Source organism: Oryctolagus cuniculus, chromosome 3, assembly GCF_051225735.1.
Source record: "Oryctolagus cuniculus isolate XC-2025 breed Fujian yellow rabbit chromosome 3, ASM5122573v1, whole genome shotgun sequence".
NCBI classification, from domain to species: Eukaryota; Metazoa; Chordata; class Mammalia; order Lagomorpha; family Leporidae; genus Oryctolagus; species Oryctolagus cuniculus.
In genome coordinates, this window is record NC_142869.1 from 102,258,213 (window position 1) to 102,277,990 (window position 19,778).

At 36.1% G+C, this 19,778-nt stretch overlaps 1 protein-coding gene across 4 annotated transcripts in view; it reads left to right on the forward strand.

The window, feature by feature from the left end:
- Positions 1-19,778, forward strand: part of LRP1B (LDL receptor related protein 1B) — a 2,138,546-nt gene that overhangs the window by 1,844,028 nt on the left and 274,740 nt on the right. For all 4 annotated transcript variants that reach the window (XM_051849573.3, XM_070071546.2, XM_002712121.6 and 1 more), the window contains exons 54-57: positions 1,188-1,328; positions 2,449-2,636; positions 10,380-10,563; positions 14,725-14,810. In XM_051849573.3, the coding sequence (XP_051705533.3) occupies positions 1,188-1,328; positions 2,449-2,636; positions 10,380-10,563; positions 14,725-14,810 (599 nt within the window). The remainder of the gene's footprint in view (positions 1-1,187; positions 1,329-2,448; positions 2,637-10,379; positions 10,564-14,724; positions 14,811-19,778) is intronic.

A 19,778-nucleotide genomic window follows, 5' to 3' on the forward strand; every position in this document is an offset into this window, starting at 1 on the left:
GGGCGATCGGGACAGAATCCGGTGCCCTGACTGGGACTAGAACCCAGTGTGCTGGCACCGCAGGTGGAGGATTAGCCTATTGAGCCACGGCGCCAGCCGGAATTTTTTTTTTTTTTTTTTTTTTTTTTGTCAGAGTTAGATATTGAGAGACAGAAAGGTTTCCTTCCGTTGGTTCACCCCCCAAATCATCACTACAGCCAGCGCTGCACTGATCCAAAGCCAGGAGCCAGGTGCTTCTCCTGGTCTCCCATGGGGTGCAGGGCCCAAGCACTTGGGCCATCCTCCACAGCACTCCCGGGCCACAGCAGAGAGCTGGACTGGAAAAGCAGCAACCGGACTAGAACCCGTCGCTCAGATGGGATGCCGGCGCTGCAAGTGAGCCGTGGTGCTGGCTCTCCCATTGGAATTTTAAAGTCATAAAAATCTTACCACATTCCTCCAAAACTAGAACATTTGCCAAGACTTATCAGGAAGTTATAATAGGAATGACTTTTATTGTTGATGAACTTAGGGAAAAAATCCATTCTAGAAGTTAACATAAAATAAAATGAGTTTTTTACTTACAAACAAGCAAAGTTATATACATTAACAAATGATGTGATTATTTTGTAATTTGAATAAAGTATTTTAATGTTCCTAAAAGTCAATATACAGGATAATTATAATAATTTGGGGGCTTATTGCTCTATAAATTGAGTTTTAAAATTTTCACATTTTAGCATGTTTAATCTTTGAGTCCTGCCTCTTAAACATTGACATAATATTACAGCTTCTGAGAATTATCATATAGCTCAGAATTAGTTTATCCATATGTCCTGGTACTTTACTTCACAAAACTTGATCTTCAAAAATGTATTCTAACAGCTTTCAGTTTTGCTTTCCATTCGAAAAGACATCTTTAGGGAATAGATAATAGGTAAGCAGATAGTTCAGTCAGGAGAGTTGGTTCTTATTTTCTCACATTGGGGAAATGAAGATAATACATTGTTCATAATTTTATTTTTTGGACTTTAAATCTACTTCTAAATTATAACTATCCCATGCCAGATGACCACTGTAACAGCAAGAACATTTCTCATAGGAGGCATAAAGTAACCCCCATGGTTAATTAGGTATAGTATTCATTGAGAGGACAGAGTTTTAGTGAATATTTTTACATGAATTAGATTGTTCGCATTTGTCTCTAGGATATCGACAATGTAGTGCAGAAGAATTTAGTTGTGCCGATGGCCGATGTCTTTTAAATAGTCAATGGCAGTGTGATGGAGACTTGGACTGTCCTGATGGCTCTGATGAAGCACCTTTCAACCCAAAGTGCAAAAACGCAGGTACAGAACTGTACATGAGACAATCTTTATTCCAATGTATTTCTTTGTTAATTGAAAAACTAGGACTGATTTTCCATCCAATATTATTTAATAGAAGAAAATACAAATTTATTAAGCAATGTGATATTTCCATTCAGGATCCTAGTAATTGGGCATGTACAGGGGTTAGTTTTAGAAATGTGTGACTAAACCAAAAGCATGAAGATCTGGGGAAATTATTGTGATGAATATGTTACCCTGTCTTTTCTGTTCTCCAAAGATCATTTTTCTAAAACTAATATTTTAGATGCAGACAATTCCCCATGTGGACCTATTTGAAAATTTCAACATAAAAGAAGTTAAGATTTACTGTAAAATAGTTTTTTATTCAGACACAGCCAAAATAAAATAAATTGCATGTAGTTTGAACTGATACATAAACTACACATACACATAGCCTAACTTTGTTTTATCACTTTGCTATTGCAAAGACTGAGTAGTCATGTGTTTTAGAATATATGCAATAGCATTTTCTCATGTAGTTTTCATGTTAATAGGCCTTCTTTTAGCATGTACGATAATAAGTAGTTTTCAAGTCATCCAGCTATGGGTAGCCGCAAACCTGGACTCCTTTCCACAGCTATATTAGGAACAACTATTATTCACCAATGATGTCCTTTTCATGCCCTGACTTAAAAATGTCAGTGTTATATTGCCAAGAAGAAAAAGAATTTAGGTGTATCTTCCTATTCTAGATTCTTAATTTTTAGTGACACATAATTTCTCAAAGATCTATGGCTTGAGGGAAATGTCAAACTATCATTATGCCTTTGAACTTATTCTTCACAATATATATGAGATAGAAATAGTCCATTAATTTTACTGTATATGCTTATTTTGATTGCTAATTTTCATAGTAAAGCTAGATGTGCAATGAATGACAAACATTAATGTACCATTTGCCCTTGGTTTTCTATCATTTATGTATAAAGTATTATACTGAACATAAGTCATTTCTATGTACATATATTTATTATAATTTTTGACAGATAAACTACCATATTTGCAAATGTTTTCAACAATTGTGGCTAAAACAATGGCATGCTCTTTATATTCCATTTGTTTTATTTTCTTTTTCCAGAACAGTCATGCAACAGTTCATTTTTTATGTGCAAAAATGGCAGGTGCATTCCCAGTGGAGGTCTTTGTGACAATAAGGATGACTGTGGCGATGGTTCGGATGAGAGAAACTGCCATATAAATGAATGTTTGAGTAAGAAAGTCAGTGGATGTTCTCAAGATTGTCAAGACCTTCCAGTCAGTTACAAGGTAAGTACTAATAAAAGCAAATCTTCTGATAAAATTTAAGATATAATGGAATTGATTTAATCCAATATAAATCTAAAAGGTAAGATGTGTTATAATATTGTGAAGTAAAGCTATTTAAATGGAGGAAGTATATATATAAGGAAGCCATACATACATATATATATATATATGTTGTAGAATATGATTAAGAATATGAAAAGTCAAAGAATTTTCCAGTATATTCAGAGTATAAAGAATAAAATCAGAAAGGGAAGAATAGTATTTAGGGAAGGATCTGCTATTGTAATAGCTACATAAATATGTGTACAACTTTTAATTTCTTTTAATTTCTCAATTCTGCCCTCCTTTTGCCTCTCTTAAGTACATCTTAAGATAACTATTTATTTATTTATTTATCTCTGAAGTACATCTTGAGAGATAACCATTTATTTACCAAATCACATTTGTTTTCGTAGAAACACTATGGAAAAATCAGAAAGCATGTGTTAGGCTTCAGAGACACTAGAAATAAAGCATGCTTAGTATCTTAAGTGCGTTTTAATAGTACATTCTCCCAAAGACAAAGGTATTTTATTGACAGAATTGATTGACAGAAATCAATATAAAATACATCCATTTCAGTATGTTATAAGCATATATGCAAGCTAACACAATATTCAAATATATAGATGTGAATTAGGTTTAAAATTGATTACTTAAATATGGAGAACACACATTCAAAGCAATTGACTGTAAATTACTATTTTTATCTGAGCAGCAGCTCTTTATGGATCAGTAATAGGATGTCACTCACACAACAGAGAGGCGGTCTCATTCCCATGATGACTAGTTCCAGGGACAGATTATGTTCTCCTGAATTCTATACCAACCCAGAAATTGCCTAGGATACTGAGCATATTTATGGACGTGGGAATTTATTAAGAGGAACCTTGACAAATTGGAGTGTATACAAATTTTTACATTCAGAAGCATAATAAGTGTTAAAAACATTTATTTATTAAAAGATGACTTGTTTACTACATTCTAATCAGAATATATGAAGTACCAGGTGGAATAAAATCATACCTAGTCCGAGTTGCTTCAAAGTTTGGATTTAGGAGTTGGGAAGCTGATGTTGTTGAACATAAGAAGACGATTTTACCATCACAATGCTTTATAGAGCTACGAGTTACAGCTCATAAAAGTGTGTCAGTAGTGGCTGACAGTCTCTAAATGATGCTAAAGAAAGAAATTGTGTAGCTCAAAGATTCTGGGCCATTATCTTTGACAGCCCAGTTGTATTTAAATTCACTGATCTACCAATTTGCTTCTTTCAGCCTCTGATTTACTGATATCATGGTTAATTTAACTAAAATTTAATTTAACTATGATATAATTTGATTTCCAGGATTGTGATTGATTTAACTGAATTGTTCAGATTTTATTTTATTTTATGTCATGTGTATAGATATAACCTAAGAATTATAACAATTATTTCTCCTGTATAGAAATAGAGATTAAAAATCAGAAATCAAGAAAACTATATTTACAAAAATATTTTCAGACACATATTGTATTAAGAAACAGTTAAACCTGTCTTAAAGATCCATGCACTCATTAACAAACACTGTTATAGGTAGAAGGTAACAAATCGAATGTGTCAGTACAACTCTGAATGATATGTGTTCGCATCAAGTAATTATTTTGGACATTAAATATTTAAAACCCAGTGGAGGGCCGGTGCCGTGCTCACTTGGCTAATCCTTCGCTTGTGGTGCTGGCACCCCGGGTTCTACTCCCAGTTGCTCCTCTTCTAGTCCAGCTCTCTGCTGTGGCCCGGGAGGGCAGCGGAGGATGGCCCAAGTGCTTGGGTCCCTGCACCCACATGGGAGACCCAGAGGAAGTCTGGCTCCTGACTTCGGATTGGTGCAGCGCCAGCCGTAGCGGCCATTAGGGGAGTGAACCAACAGAAGGAAGACCTTTTCTCTCTGTCTCTCTCTCTCTCACTGTCTATAACTCTCTCTCTGTCTCTCTCTCTCTCACTGTTTAACGCTGCCTAGCAAAAAAAAAAAAAAAAAGTTAAAACCCAGTGGAGCAGAAAAAATGTATAATGTATAATCATATAGAAAATATTCTTAAATATATATATAATGTTATAGAAATATTATAAATAATTGTTAAAATTTTAAATCATTAGCATGTAAATAATTTTTGAGTTCTACAACATAAATATGTGCATATAATATATATGTATGAATGTATACGTATCTGATAAATTTCAAAGCAGAATGTGTATATAGCTGATAAATTTCAAAGCAAATGTTTACCCTGAATACTTAGTATTTGTCATAGCAATCTTGGAGGTAAAGTAAAAAATTATAGCCTTTCAAGTGGACATCTTGTTTTATTACATCAAAAAGGAGCTCTGGAATGAGTATTTGTTGGAATAGTTCAAACACAGATTGGGATGCCCACCTCCCGTATCAGAGTGGCTGGGCTTGAGTCCCAGCTCTTTCTTAATTCTAGCTTCCTGCTGATGTGCACCCTGACCTTGTTTCCCCTAACAGCTGTTTCATTTTAATCATTAGCTTTGACCTGAATACAAATTCAAGAGTATTATTCTTGACAATTCTGTCAGGTATCATTCACATACATTTGGGGAAAATGTCAGCTGATAGATTTCTCTATTCCAAGGGGTAAGGGAAATCATCCATAGCTATTTTTCCTTATAATATCAACAGAACAAAGCAAGAAGTAATCTGTCAAATTCTGTAACAAAAATGTAAATTGCTTAAAAAGCAAAATATAGACCTTACGTACTATGAACCATTTGTACATTGGCTATAAAACAAATACAATGTATCTAACTATTCAGAGGGGAATAATAGCATTGAACTAAAAAAACTATTATTTTGATGAGAAGGATGCTTTTACCCTTTAAAATAAATGTATTTATGGAAATGAAATATGTTCTAACAAATAATGATAAATAAAATAATATTAATTAGTTACCACTTAAAAGCTACAAAGAAATTTTTCTGGAAGGAATAGCAAAAGTTTGAATAGCTATATATATATTATTAGTAGCTAGAAAAATCATTCAAAATGCTTGTGGAAAATGGAATTAAAAGACAAATTAATTTTGGTGCAAAAATTTTTGAGATCCATACATACAAGTGATACTGAAAAAGTTCATGGAAATACATATTATTAAAGAAATCCAGGGATTTCCAAATTTTTGCACCACAAATGACGTCTTTGAATTTCCTTGTCCATGAGTTTTGTTTTTAAAGATTTATTCATTTATTTGAAATGTAAAGGTACAGAGAGAGAAGGAGAGAGAGAAAGAGAGAGAGAGAGAGAGGGAGGAAGAGAGAAAGAGAGTCTTCCATCTGCTGGTTGAGTACCCAAATGGTTGCAAGAGCCAAGGCTGTGACAGGCCGAAGCCAAGAAGCTTCTTCCCAGTCTCTCACATGGGTGCAGGGGCCTAAGTACTTGGGCCGCCTTCTCTGCCTCCCAGGCGCATTAGCAGGGAGCTGGATCAGAAGTGAAGCATCCAAGACTCTAACTGTTGCCGTAAGAGATGTTGACACTGCAGGTGGAGGCTTAACTTTCTATGCCTTAGCACCAGCCCAATCCATGAACTTTCTAAAGTAGCTTCATATATGTTCATGTAAATAACTAATAAGTGTTAGAAAATACATAGTAATAAAAATGAGAAACCCCCAAATAAGAATTTATTTATCTTACTATTATACAAATTTCCCTTTTAAAGTGAGAATGAGAGGGGCCAGCACTGTGGTGTAGAGGGTAAAGCTGCCGTCTGCAGTGCCGACATCCCATATGGGTGCCGGTTTGAGTCCTGGCTGCTCCACTTCCTATCCAGCTCTCTGCTATGGCCTGGGAAAGCAGTAGAAGATGGCCCAAATCCTTGGGCCCCTGCACCCACCTGGGAGACCCAAAAGAAGCTCCTGGCTCCTGGATTCGAATTCTCGCATCTCCAGCCATTGCGGCCATCTGGGGAGCGAACCAGCAGATGGAAGACCCTCTCTCTTTCTCTCACTTCTCTCTCTCTCTCTCTGCCTCTCCTTCTCTCTCTGTGTAATTCAGACTTTCAAATAAATAAATAAATCTTTAAAACAAAATAAAGTGAGAGTGAGAACATTTTAAAGTGTAATTTTCTATTAAATGTAAGCAAATCTCACATCATTTATCTTTGAAAATACAAATAATTATTATTTTCTTTAATTCAAGTGATGAAGACAATTCTAATAGAATTATATGACTTTGAATTATTGGGTGCAAAATGTTTTTGTTAAAATTGGGTTATGGCTCATGGAGGAAATTCTCTTTTTAAAGTTTTCTTAAATAAAAACAAAAAACAAAGTTTCTGGGATAGGTATTTGGTATGGTAATTTATTTATTTGAAAATTTATTTGTTTATTTGAAAGGCAGTGTTACAAAGAGAGAGAGAGAGAGAAATCTTCCCTCTGCTGGTTCACTACCCAAATAGACTCAATGGCCAAAGCTGGGTCAGTCCAAAGCCAGAAGCCAAGAACTTCTTCTGGGTCTCCCACATGGCATCTTCCCAGGCAAGTTAGCAGGGAACTGGACCAGAAGCGGAGCATCCGTGCTCAAACTAGCATCCACATGGGGTACCGGTGCCATGGGTTGCAGCTTTACACACTAGCCTACAGTGCTGAGCCTGGCATGGTAATTTTAGATCCCACTTGGGATGCCTGAATCCTTTATCAGAGTGCCTGGATTCGAGTCCTGAATCTAGTCGCAACTCATTAGTGACGTATACTTTTTTAAAAAAAAAATTTATTTATTTTTTACTTGAAAGAGTTACACAGAGAGAGGAGAGGCAGAGAGAGAGAGAGAGAGAGAGAGAGAGAGTTCTTCCATCTGCTGGTTCACTCCCCAGTTGGCCACAATGGCTGGAACTGCGCCAATCTGCAGCCAGGAGCGAGGAGCTTCTTCCAGGTCTCCCACATGGGTACAGGGGCCCAAGCTCTTGGGCCATCTTCTACTGCTTTCCAGGCCACAGCAGAGAGCTGGGTCGGAAGTGGAGCAGCCAGGACTAGAACTGGTGTCCATATGGGATGCTGGCATTGCAGGTTGTGGCTTTACCTGCTACACCACAGCACCATCACAATGACATATACTTTGAGAAGAAGTTGGTGAGGATTCAACTTGTTGGATTCCTACCATTCGTGTGGGTGACTTGTATTGAATCCTGGCTTCCAGGCACTTGGGTTGTGAGTCAGAGGGTGGGAGAACAGGACTTGTCTTTCTCTCATCTCTCCCTTCCTCCCTGCTCCTCACTCTTCATCTTTACCTGTCTCTATCTCTTCATCCTTCTCTCCCTCTTACATAAATCAAAATTTATTTTTTTGAAAAGTTTCCAAAAATTACTATAACATGTTTACAGAATTGTATGTAATATGTAATAGTAATATGTAACCATATTACTGTGTTATAGTAACTTTAGCCAAATTTATACTCAAAAAATTAATTTTCCATAAGTATACTTTCATCCAAGTCATCTACTTGTTATGGTACTTGTGTAAGCCTGACACTAGACATCAAATGGATTTTCCCGTGTACCATGAAAACTGAGATGCTTTACGTCCTGTTTACAATACCATTTCAGAGGAACTGCACAGTCCATAAAATTTTATTTTGCTTGTGCCAGATTATCCCTTAAGGAAACACAGCTCTGTGTCTACCAGTCAGACATCTGGGTTCCTGAATATAGATGATCAATGTGATCTAATCTCCAGCCTTCTCCAATGATACTTTCTTATATCCTGTCAGATTTCTATTTTGATATTTAAAATGTATTTTTATTTTTAATATGTATATATATTCTATACATGAAAATTGCCATTTAATGAGATTAAAGTATGCAGTTTGATGATATTAAGCATCTGATTATCTTTGGCCAAATGACAAGTACCAATTCCTCTTGCCTTACAAATACAGTGCCAAATCTTCTCTAGGTAAGTAATGTCACAAACTTAGATATGACAAGAGTTTGGAAAATCAAGATATATTCTTTAATTTACTCGCATACTAATGAGTTTGAGAACTTTAGAAAGCTCATTTTAACTGCTTGAGGATTATGATATAAAAGTTAGTGTAAATTGGCTGATTTAAATGAAGTTCTAAGAATGTTTAGGGATATGTTTCTTGTAACATGATCTGGGAAAATGTACTTATGTTTGGAGCAATTTCAGATGTAGTTCATGTTACTTCATTGAGCCCACTCCAGGTAGTTATCAAATGTTTTGTATTTTTAAAAAAATTTTACCCCTCAACTTATTTTCCACTGATTATATAATAATATGAATAATATGGACATAAATTACTCGAATATCTTTTTCAATAAATGCCAAGTTATTCAATCCTTTAATATGAATGTTTAATATGCAAATTTCTTGAGTACTAGTTGCTTTTAACAAATTCCCTCTTAACTCACCATCCTACTCAGTACTCACAAATTCCTTGATACAAAAGTTACTAAATAGTCATGCCAAATGTTAGAATGATCATAATCATCTAGCCAAAAATAGTTTCATTTTTTGTAGTAATGATTCTCATATGCCACTTGGCAGAGACTGAGACTGGAACTGAAAGAAAATGATCAATCACAATTCCTCACCATTTTCAGGAATGCAAAAATATATAGGAGGGGTGTTTGTACTCAAATAGTTAACTTACTAGTTAGTTATAGGGACATAGAGAATGTGGTAAAGATACTGAGAAAAGATTTGATGATAAAAATTTATTTGATTATTGAGAGACAGTAGAACATGTATTAAATTTACTGTATCTCTAAACAATATTAGTATATCTACATATGGCATCAAATCCAGTCAATAAATATTAACTGAGACTTACTATATATTAAAAATTACAGTAAGTTGCTGTATTCCTATGGGCTTTATCTAGACATCTTCACATCCATGCTTCCAAGAATAAAAATACCAGCATTTTTTATTTCTTTAAGGCTCCAATGAAGTAACATGTGATAATGTTAAAAATCTTCAGGCCAGCGCCACAGCTCAATAGGCTAATCCTCCGCCTGCGCCTCCAGCACACTGGGTTCTAGTCCCGGTTGGGGCACCAGATTCTGTCCCGGTTGCCCCTCTTCCAGGCCAGCTCTCTGCTGTGGCCCAGGAGTGCAGTGGAGGATGGCCCAAATCCTTGGGCCCTGCACCTGCATGGGAGACAAGGAGAGGCACCTGGCTCCTGGCTTTGGATCAGCGTGGTGCACTGGTTGCGGCGGCCATTGGAGGGTGAACCAACAGCAAAGGAAGCCTTTCTCTCTGTCTCTCTCTCTCTCTCATTGTCCACTCTGCCTGTCAAAAAAAAAATCTTCAAAGATCCACATAAAAAGTAATTCTTACCATTGTTAAAGTCTTCTAAGAAGGAAATATAATATGCTTGATTAAAAAAAGGAAATTTGGTTCTGTTTTTTGCTGCTGTCTAGCCACATGGCTTTAGTGATGTCAATTTTTTTGCTATCTTGCCAACCTCAGAAGATCAAAGGAAGATAGTTGAGAGAATTATTTTTTTAAATTTAACTTTACATAATGTATGAAATTGTTATTAAAGGTTAATTGCTGGGAGACAGAAAGATGTGACATTATCTATTCTTAAGTGCTTTTCTTGCTTAGGTCGTGGCTAAAGGGATATTCAATACTAAAAGTCAGTGACAATGATATGAATTGATTATGCTCGTTTTTCTTTCCCCAGTGCAAATGCTGGCCTGGATTCCAACTGAAGGATGATGGTAAAACATGTGTAGACATTGATGAATGCTCTTCAGGCTTTCCCTGTAGCCAGCAATGCATCAATACATATGGGACTTACAAGTGCTTCTGTACAGATGGGTATGCAATACAGCCTGATAACCCAAATGGCTGCAAATCACTCTCAGGTATCAAATTGAACTAGCCGACTTATCTAACCTCAGTTACTCATATGGAGCCTGAATTTTATAGCCATTCTTATTGAATTCACTTCTCTTTGTATCTGAGACATCAAGATTCTTTCCGACTTCCTGTGATACAGGAATCTTTCTCTCTCTTATTACTTACACTCTACACATGCCACTCTATTTGTAATAATGATGCATGATGGTCTTGGAATTATTAAGTGTTTTCTAGATTTTTGAGAGTACTCACAAAGAAAAAGAACTATCTCTAGGACTAGTTCCTTGCAGAGCACATGTTCTTGACAGCCAATTTGGCAAAACTGTTACAGACCCCATTGTGACAATATTGTGCTATTTTTCTCTTCTCCCCTGTACCACAAACACTGATATGTGTACCAGAGAAGAAGAGGTCCATAGCGATAGTGAGCAACAAAAGTAAAAATAAATCTTTATAGGGCTATTTCAGTTATTCCAAAATTAGTAAATTTGTGCTTATTATAAGCAGTGCTTAATTCTTTACATAAAGAATTTAATAAAGCATAGCCCATAACAAAAATATTATAATCTATCAGGGGAAAAATAAAACAAATTAAGATGATGCAACTCACAAGGTACAGTTTAAAAACTTGTCATGGGACCCCAAATCCCATTAAGCTGGGTGATAATAATGTCATCTTAAGTGTTAAAGTGATCACCTTAAGAGTTAAAGTGAACATATAGATAGGATTAAATATTAAAGTGATCATATAAATAAAATCAAGTGGGCCGGTGCCACAGCTCAATAGGCTAATCCTCTGCCTGCGGCACCGGCACACTGGGTTCTAGTTCCAGTCAGGGCACCGGATTCTGTCCCGGTTGCCCCTCTTCCAGGCCAGCTCTCTGCTGTGGCCCAGGAGTGCAGTGGAGGATGGCCCAAGTGCTTGGGCCCTGCACCCCATGGGAGACCAGGAGAAGTACCTGGCTCCTGGCTTCGGATCAGTGCGGTGCGCTGGCCGCAGCGTGTCAGCCGCGGCGGCCATTGGAGGGTGAACCAACGGCAAAAGGAAGACCTTTCTCTCTGTCTCTCTCTCTCACTGTCCACTCTGCCTGTCAAAAAAATAAATAAATAAATAGGATCAAGTGTTCGATAATTATAATAGACAGAATTAAAAAGGAGAGAATGTTCCAACATGGGAAGCAGTCCACACAGCAGGCTCATAGAAAGACGGTTGCTTTAGGTAACACACTCTGACCTCAGAATCAGCTCTAGAGGCTTCCTGGTCTGGCTGAACAGACTGCGAGAGCATTTCAGGCATGGAAAGCCAAGACACTGTGACAAAAATTATTCTACCTGAAGGATCTCTGTAAGATTTCAATGGAAAGAAGTGGCCATCAAAGAAAGATGTACTTTTCTTTATAGGGAAGAGAGAGCTTCCACTTTGCTTATGGCCTTTTCTAAATATTGACGGGGTTTGTGGGTTTGAAAAGCTTCCATACCCTAGGCAGCTCATGTCAAGAGCCATGAATGATCACTGACATCATATATAAGGATGTTAATTGTTAAATTAACAACAGGAGTCACTGTGCACTAACTCCTCATGTAGGACCTCTGTCCTCAATGAATTGTATTATGAGAATTAACTGTGATACTTGTTCTCAAACAGATTTGTGTTTGTGTGTGTGTGCAAATTGTTAAAATCTTTGCTTAGTTTTAGAGAAAGTCTTCTGTTTACAAAGTTAATTGAAAATGAATCTTAATGGAGAATTGTACGAGGAGAGAGAGAGGGAGGAAGAGGGGTGGGAAGGCAGGTATTATGGGAAGAATAACTATATTCTGAAAGTTCCACATATGAAATTTGAATTCTTTAAAAAATAAATTGATTAATTAATTAAAAAATTCACATATCAGAGAAATATATAATTCTAAAAGTAAAAAAAGAACAAAAAAGGTAGTTAGGAGGATCCTTATCCCTTTAATTTTTTTTTGAAAATAATAGATCAGTTGATTTTGCATGTAAATGTAGACAATGACAATATTTGAAATATTAGATATTTTCTGATCTACTTTTTAAAATTTATATCAGAAATATAAATTTTGCTGCCAGTGTTGTGGTTAGCAGGTTAAGTTGCTGCCTGCAATGAAAGTATTCCAAATGGACACTTGTTCCAGTCCCAGCTGCTCTACTTCCAATCCAGTCCCCTGCTAATGTGCCTAGGAAAGCCACAAAAGATGGTTCAAGTCCTCGGACCACCCAAGTGGAGACCCAGAGGAAGCTCCTGGATCCTGGTTTTAGCCTCACCCAGCCTTGGCTGTTGTAGTATTTAGGGAGTGAACCTGCAGATAGATCTGTCTCTCCCTCTCTCTTTGTAATTCTGCCTATCAATCAATAAATATTTTTTAAAAAAATGAAATATAAATTTTAAAATGACTTTTTAAATTTTTTGAAAGTTTGCACATTATGGAGGAAAAACCTCTTTTCAATTTTTTATTTCACTGTCATTTATGCTTGTAATATTTTTTAAAACAATTTGAGGATTATTTGGATCCCATGTGTTTCCTCCTAATCTACTTGCTTTTGGCCAGCTTGCTGGTTGTTTATTTCATGATGAATTTTGTGGCATGAGACAACATGAGATGAAATCTCTGAAACAACCAATTTTTACATACTTTAAAATTTTTATGAAGTATTGTATTGTGAAGATGAATGCTAAAGATTACAATCTGAATCTACATATACTATATATCCATGCTATAGTTTTCCAGTATTTATAGTAATGGTAAGCTAATAATAATTTTGAGTATAAGCATAAATCTTTTGCAAAAGGCATGAGATTTTTTTTTTACTGAATATATTAAATAATAAGAACAAAATTGCCTAAGTATTGAGGTGGATTATGATTTGATTAAATTTTATGTCAATAAATTTAAAGCTGTATTGACAGGGATGGCAAGGGCTATTAAACTTGGAAATTAGCTCTGGATTGAGAAAAATTCCAAGCTTAAATTTGGTCTCAATAGAAAATCAGAATGATTCATTGGGGCTTTTATCATGGATGATGGAAGATGGTGTCCAACTTAAGTGACAATATATGCTGAAAGTTAATTTAATGCCTTATGTACATGTGTTATATGTTAACTTTGAAATTAAAAGACAAGAAGACAGCAATAATTTTAAATGAATTAAACAAAAGAATGACTAATAATAACAATAAAGTGTTTCCAATAAAAGCAGTTTGAATTTATAAAGTAACTGTCTTTTTAAAAATGTTTGAATAATTTCTAACAGTATAAAATTGCTTATCTAGCACATAAGTGTATGAATGCATGTTGGAAACAAATTTCTCTTAAAAATTGAACAAATTTTTACTGAATTTATCTACTATTATATCATTTGAGGGTTTGACTAAGTTGTCTTTAAATAATCAAATATTTAAGGAAGTAAATATACTGTGAAAAAGTTTCAGTATGTTGTGTTTAAGAGATGATTTTGTTTCTGAATAAATTTTGAAGAGAAAATCAAATTAAGATTTAGGGGCTCTTCTAATATATATTGAGCATGGTAAGATATTTATAAAGCTTTTTCCTAGATTCTTGACAAAAGAGGTACTAAAACACATTGTTCAAACTTATAGGAAGTAAATAAAGACTGTTGTAGGATTAAAAAATAAGATTCCTGAAAAAAGGCAAAACTAATGAACAAATATTTTAGAACATAAAATTTAAAAATTCTTAAGAGAATCATTGACATAGATGAATAGGGTGTAAGTGTCCAGTGAGACCCATGGTCTTTACCCAGATCCCCCTGAGAACACAAGTGGATAGGTTTCCAAGAATTTTCTGATTATATGAATGTTTAGCTATCTTTTAGATTGGTATAGATTTAATTATCTTTTTTTCCTGAAGTTAATTTTGAATAAACATTGTAAAAGCAAATATTTTCCATGAATTCCAAACAAAATTATATGAATTTCCAAGAAAATGGAGGCTAAGAGAAGGATTCACTTAGAATTATCTAGATTGTCTTATTGTTTCTGGATGAGTGTTACCTTTTCGTTTTACAATCATCCCGATTGCTCAGTGTGAACTTTCAGAATTTGAGTTTACGTTGCTGTTTAATTAAGCTCAAACTAGGCAAAGCATATACCATAAATATTGTGTAATACTATCTTTGTCCTGCTGTTTAGATGAAGAACCTTTTCTAATTCTTGCTGATCATCATGAGATACGGAAAATTAGCACTGATGGCTCCAACTACACACTTTTAAAACAGGTATGGCAATCCCAGGATGATTCTGTAACATTTAGTATGGCACTGCCAGGTATGCTTTAAAGCTGCAGAAATACCTAGCAATTAGATTTTATGATGCATTTATTTATGGAAACATGCATGCACATGTGTAAGATCACTGTAAACTGTTTATTTATGATGTGTAGGCATTACTCCCAAATTATCATATCACTCCATATCAAAAAAAAAAAACATCAACAAATGTAATGAAAGCAGGGTGATAACTATCTCAGATTAAAGAAAGAATAATAAAATCATCGAGGCCAGTGCTGTAGTATTGTGGATTAAGCTGCCTCCAGTACTGGCATCCCACATGGGTGCCGGTTCATGTCCCTGGTACTCCCTCTCTGATCCAGCTCTATGCTTATGGCCTGGGATAGCAGTGGAAGATGGCCCAAGTCCTTGGGCCCCAGCACCAAGAGAGAACCAGAAGAAGCTCCTGGCTTTGGATCAGCTCAGCTCTGGCCTTTGAGGCCATTTGGAGAGTGAACCAGTAGATCCAAGTTTTCTCTTTCTGTCTCTCCCTCTCTCTTTGTAACTCTACCTCTCAAATAAACAAACAAATCTTTTAAAGAGAGAGAAAAACTAAAATTATCTTTTAATATATTTTCTAGATTAGCCAAATTGCTGCCCCCTGCCCCTATTTGGTATTTAAGAGCAATTTCTTTTTCAAGAATTTCAAGTTCCTATTTCTAGAATGAGGTAATAAGCCAGCATTGATGACGCCTAGCCTTTAAAATTTTGAATTAGCAAGATAGTAAAAGATTGATTGTGACTCAGATATAGTTTGAAGTCCATGAGATAACATTTTCAGTTGCGTGATTTTTATCTCTTAATCCTGTCTGCTTTGATAGAATCTAGACTGATTTGTTTTGATGTTTGAAGTCTAGTGTCAGTTTAATTTGTATAATTTATTTGAAAAGGTATGACTTCCATTTTATAATATGGTTTAGAGCTGTGAACATCTTAACCTTAACTTTTTTCTTCCTGCCTGTGCTGCAAATAGCACAACATCAAATCTGTTTAACTAGAGTGATTTTTGCATGGACTACTAGGATCTCACAATTAGCTATGGATGTTATTATTTGTTGTGAGAAACTTCTTTGAAGATTTAGTTTCCATCTGCTCTGCTGCAAGTGTTTCCTTGCTACAAGCTAAATGAAGGTGCCATCAGGGGCTGTGTTGTAGTATAGCAGGATAAGGTCTGTCTTGTGAAGCTGGCATCTCATATGAGAATGAAGGTTTGAGTCCTGGCTATTCTGCTTCTAATTCGACTTCCTGCTAATGTACCTGAGAAAGCCACAGAGGATGGCCCTAGACCTTGGGTCCCTGCCACCCATGGGGAGACATAGGTGGAGTTCCTGGCTTTGTCTTCAATGTGGCTCAACCCTGGTTGTGGTTGCCATTTGGGGAGTGAACCAGAGAATGGAAGATCTCTCTCTCTCTCTCTCTCTCTCTCTCTCTCTGTTGCTTTGCCTTTCAAAGTGACTTAGCCTTTCCCAGGCACATCAAGATTGAAAGTAAAGCAGTGGGAACTCCAACCAGCCTCCATATGGGATGTCAGCATCTCAGGCAGCAACTTAACCCAGTACACATGCCAGAACACAGGCCCCAGTAAAGAAATCTTTTAAAAATAGTGACATGAACACTATGTAGAATAAGTATTATACAATCTAGAACAAGTGTGTCAAAATTGAGAATACTTCTTTATTTTGTAGAAGTTTTGTCAGCATTAGATGTAAATGAAGTATGCCACTCATATGGTGATTTTCTTTACAACAACATAAAGAAGATTTACAGTCCCTCCTTATTTTGGGGGTATTGGTTCAGGACATTGGTCCCTACGCCACTCTATGGATATCAAATATCACAGGTGCTCAGTTCCCTTATATAAAATGGTATAGAGACCATTTGTAAACCCTCTTGTATATTTCACATATTTTCATTTACTTATTTGAGAGGCAGAGAGCTAGAGATACAGAGAGAGTGAGAGCTAGAGCAAGGGCTCCCAATTGTAGATTCAAATTGCCCACATTGGCCAGGACTGGGCCAGGCCAAAGCTGGAGGCTAGAAATTGAATCCATGTCTCTCTTATGGGAGGCAGGGACTCAACTACTTGAGCCACTACTTGCTGCCTCTCAAGGTCTGAATTAGTAGGAAACTGGAAGCAGGAGCTGGTGCCAGGTACTCAAATTATGAACTCCAGTGTGGGATGCGCTGGCATCTTAACCATTAGGTTAAATGCCTACCTCTATTTGCATATTTTAAATCATCTCTAGATCTTAGAATACTTGATACAACGCAGATTCTGTATAAATCATTGCTGTACTGTATATACTATATCGTTTCATGAATATTGACAAGGTTTCTAAAAATATGTACCTTTTCAGTACAGAACACTTTTTCCCAGATAATTTTGATCTGTTACTGTTTGAATCCATGTATCTGGAATTTGTGGGTATAGAGAACTGACTATAACTTAGCTAAATTATTTTTACTACTCACTGATGGATTGCTCCACTGCTTTTGCAAGTGTTTCATTCGTTTTGTTTTAGAATTTAGTCTTATTTAGGTACAAATATTTATTGGCCAATGTGATACTGACTTGTCATAACAAGTTTGACTTCCACCATTCCTCTAGGTCATAGATTAAAATTGAATATTTCATTAGAATGTCCAGATTTCTGGCTACTCATGAAAAAAATAAGAAAATAGCAGTGCTGAGCTCACATTCCCTAATTACCACAATTCAAACTATGGTGTGACGGCAGCTTTGGGTGCTCACACTTGCCATATGCTCATTGCATATATAAGTATGCTTGCCTTACTCCAGAATGACTGTTCAGACTCTGGCCAATGAGTTTGGAGTGTGCCACCAACATCCACTGTGTCAAACTGCTTTTCTCTTAATTATGAATCCTTAGGAAATTTGGGAAAATATCAAATATTTCATGTTGTTTGTAAAAGAATCCAGAAATCTATTTAAAATTTAAAAATGTGACAGATGACTATCTCTTTCAAAGAGAATAATATAAGAAATATCCTTAAGGGTGAAGCTTATGTATAAGTATCTGCTTCAAAGTAGAAACATACTTGCTGTACAAATGGTTTCCTACATCAGCTAATTTAATACTTTTAAGTAACTCTGCTTAATTAATAATAACTGCAAAACAAGTAAGTCTTTCTTTGGAATACTCTTTTTTGAAATAATTTAAGCAATTTGTTCTACATTACTTTTTTTAGGGTTTATTTATTTATTTGAAAGGCAAAGTTAAGTTATAGAGAGGCAGTGGGGTGGGTGGATGGGTGAGAGGAATCTTCCAACTGCTGGTTCATTTCCAAAAAGCTACAATTGCTGGAGCTGGGCCTATTAGGATCCAGGAGCCAGGAGTTTTCTTCCAGGTCTCCCACGTGGGTACAGGGACCCAAGGACTTGGGCAACCTTCTACTGCTTTCCCAGGCCATAGTAGAGAGCTTGATTGGAAGTGGAGCAGCTGGGACTCGAATCGGCACCCATAAGGGATACCTGCACTGCATAGGGAGGCTTTACCCACTATACCAGAGCACCAGCCCTAGAATACTCTCTTTTAATGTCAGCTGAACCATATGTTTAGCTGATAAAGCAATGATATTTGCTGTGTTCATGAAGGAGGAATAACAGAGCCATTTCCCCCTCAAGAGTGAATCTTTGTACATATTGGAATGCAGTATAACATATAAGTAATTATCTCTCTATATTTTCTCTCAGTAAAAATAAATGAAAAGATTATATCCTTTTTCATTATTCAGAATGTTTTGTATAGCTCATTAGAAAGAATGATTTGCCCTAATATCATAACTTTTATTCTCATTTTAGTGAGTAGTAATTTCATGAAGTTTTATAGCATAAAATTATAACAATGGGTGTGCATTGTTTTCTTACCTGTAAATTCTAAAACAAGGTTATAGCTAGGCCAGCTATAAATTAAATTTGAATACCACATTTAGAAAATGCACTTAAATAACACTGATTTTAGGAATAAAAATTTATTAAGTAGCTCTCTGATATGTTATCCAAGTCAGTTCTAACTGTGCATTTATTCCAATAAAATTGTACAGAGAAAAAATGCCTACAATTTGCTAAATTAATCATCTCAATCCAAAAGGTACAAATCTTCAGCTACAGAAATGAAAGAAATAAATAGGATTCTGATGAAACCAATTTTCAGCTCTGAAACAACTGGGATGTCCCTAGTTTTCCGTCATGATTTTGACCAGACTCCTGGCTATTTTAATGTTCTTTGCATATGATTCTGCAAAGAGAACTTTGCACTGTTTTCTGTGGGGATTAAGGGTAAAGCTGTAGAAAATGACCAGCTTAACAAGATGGATATGACAGAATTCAGAACTTCAATTCTACTGCATTTATAGCTTTAATTTATTATAGTTGGCTTTCTAAAATGGAATATGATTTTTATTATCTAAATTGATTATTGCTAGGAAAGGAGTAGGATAATTTGGCAATAACTAGGGATTGTGAAGAAATCATTGCTTAAGTGGGGAGAGGTGTTTCTTTCTACCTTTTCCCTTCAAAGCTGTCAAATATAGCCATTTGAATTGCAAAGCCATCACAGAATCCTAACCCATATACATTACTCTTCTGGAGAGAAAAACAAAACAAAACATTTGAACAGAAAAAATATTGTAGAGTATTTTTTTTTTTTTTGACAGGCAGAGTGGACAGTGAGAGAGAGAGACAGAGAGAAAGGTCTTCCTTTTGCCGTTGGTTCACCCTCCAATGGCCGCCACGGGTGGCGCACTGTGGCCGGCGCACTGCACTGATCCGAAGCCAGGAGCCAGGTGCTTATCCTGGTCTCCCATGCGGGTGCAGGGCCCAAGGATCTGGGCCATCCTCCACTGCACTCCCTGGCCACAGCAGAGAGCTGGCCTGGAAGAGGGGCAACCGGGACA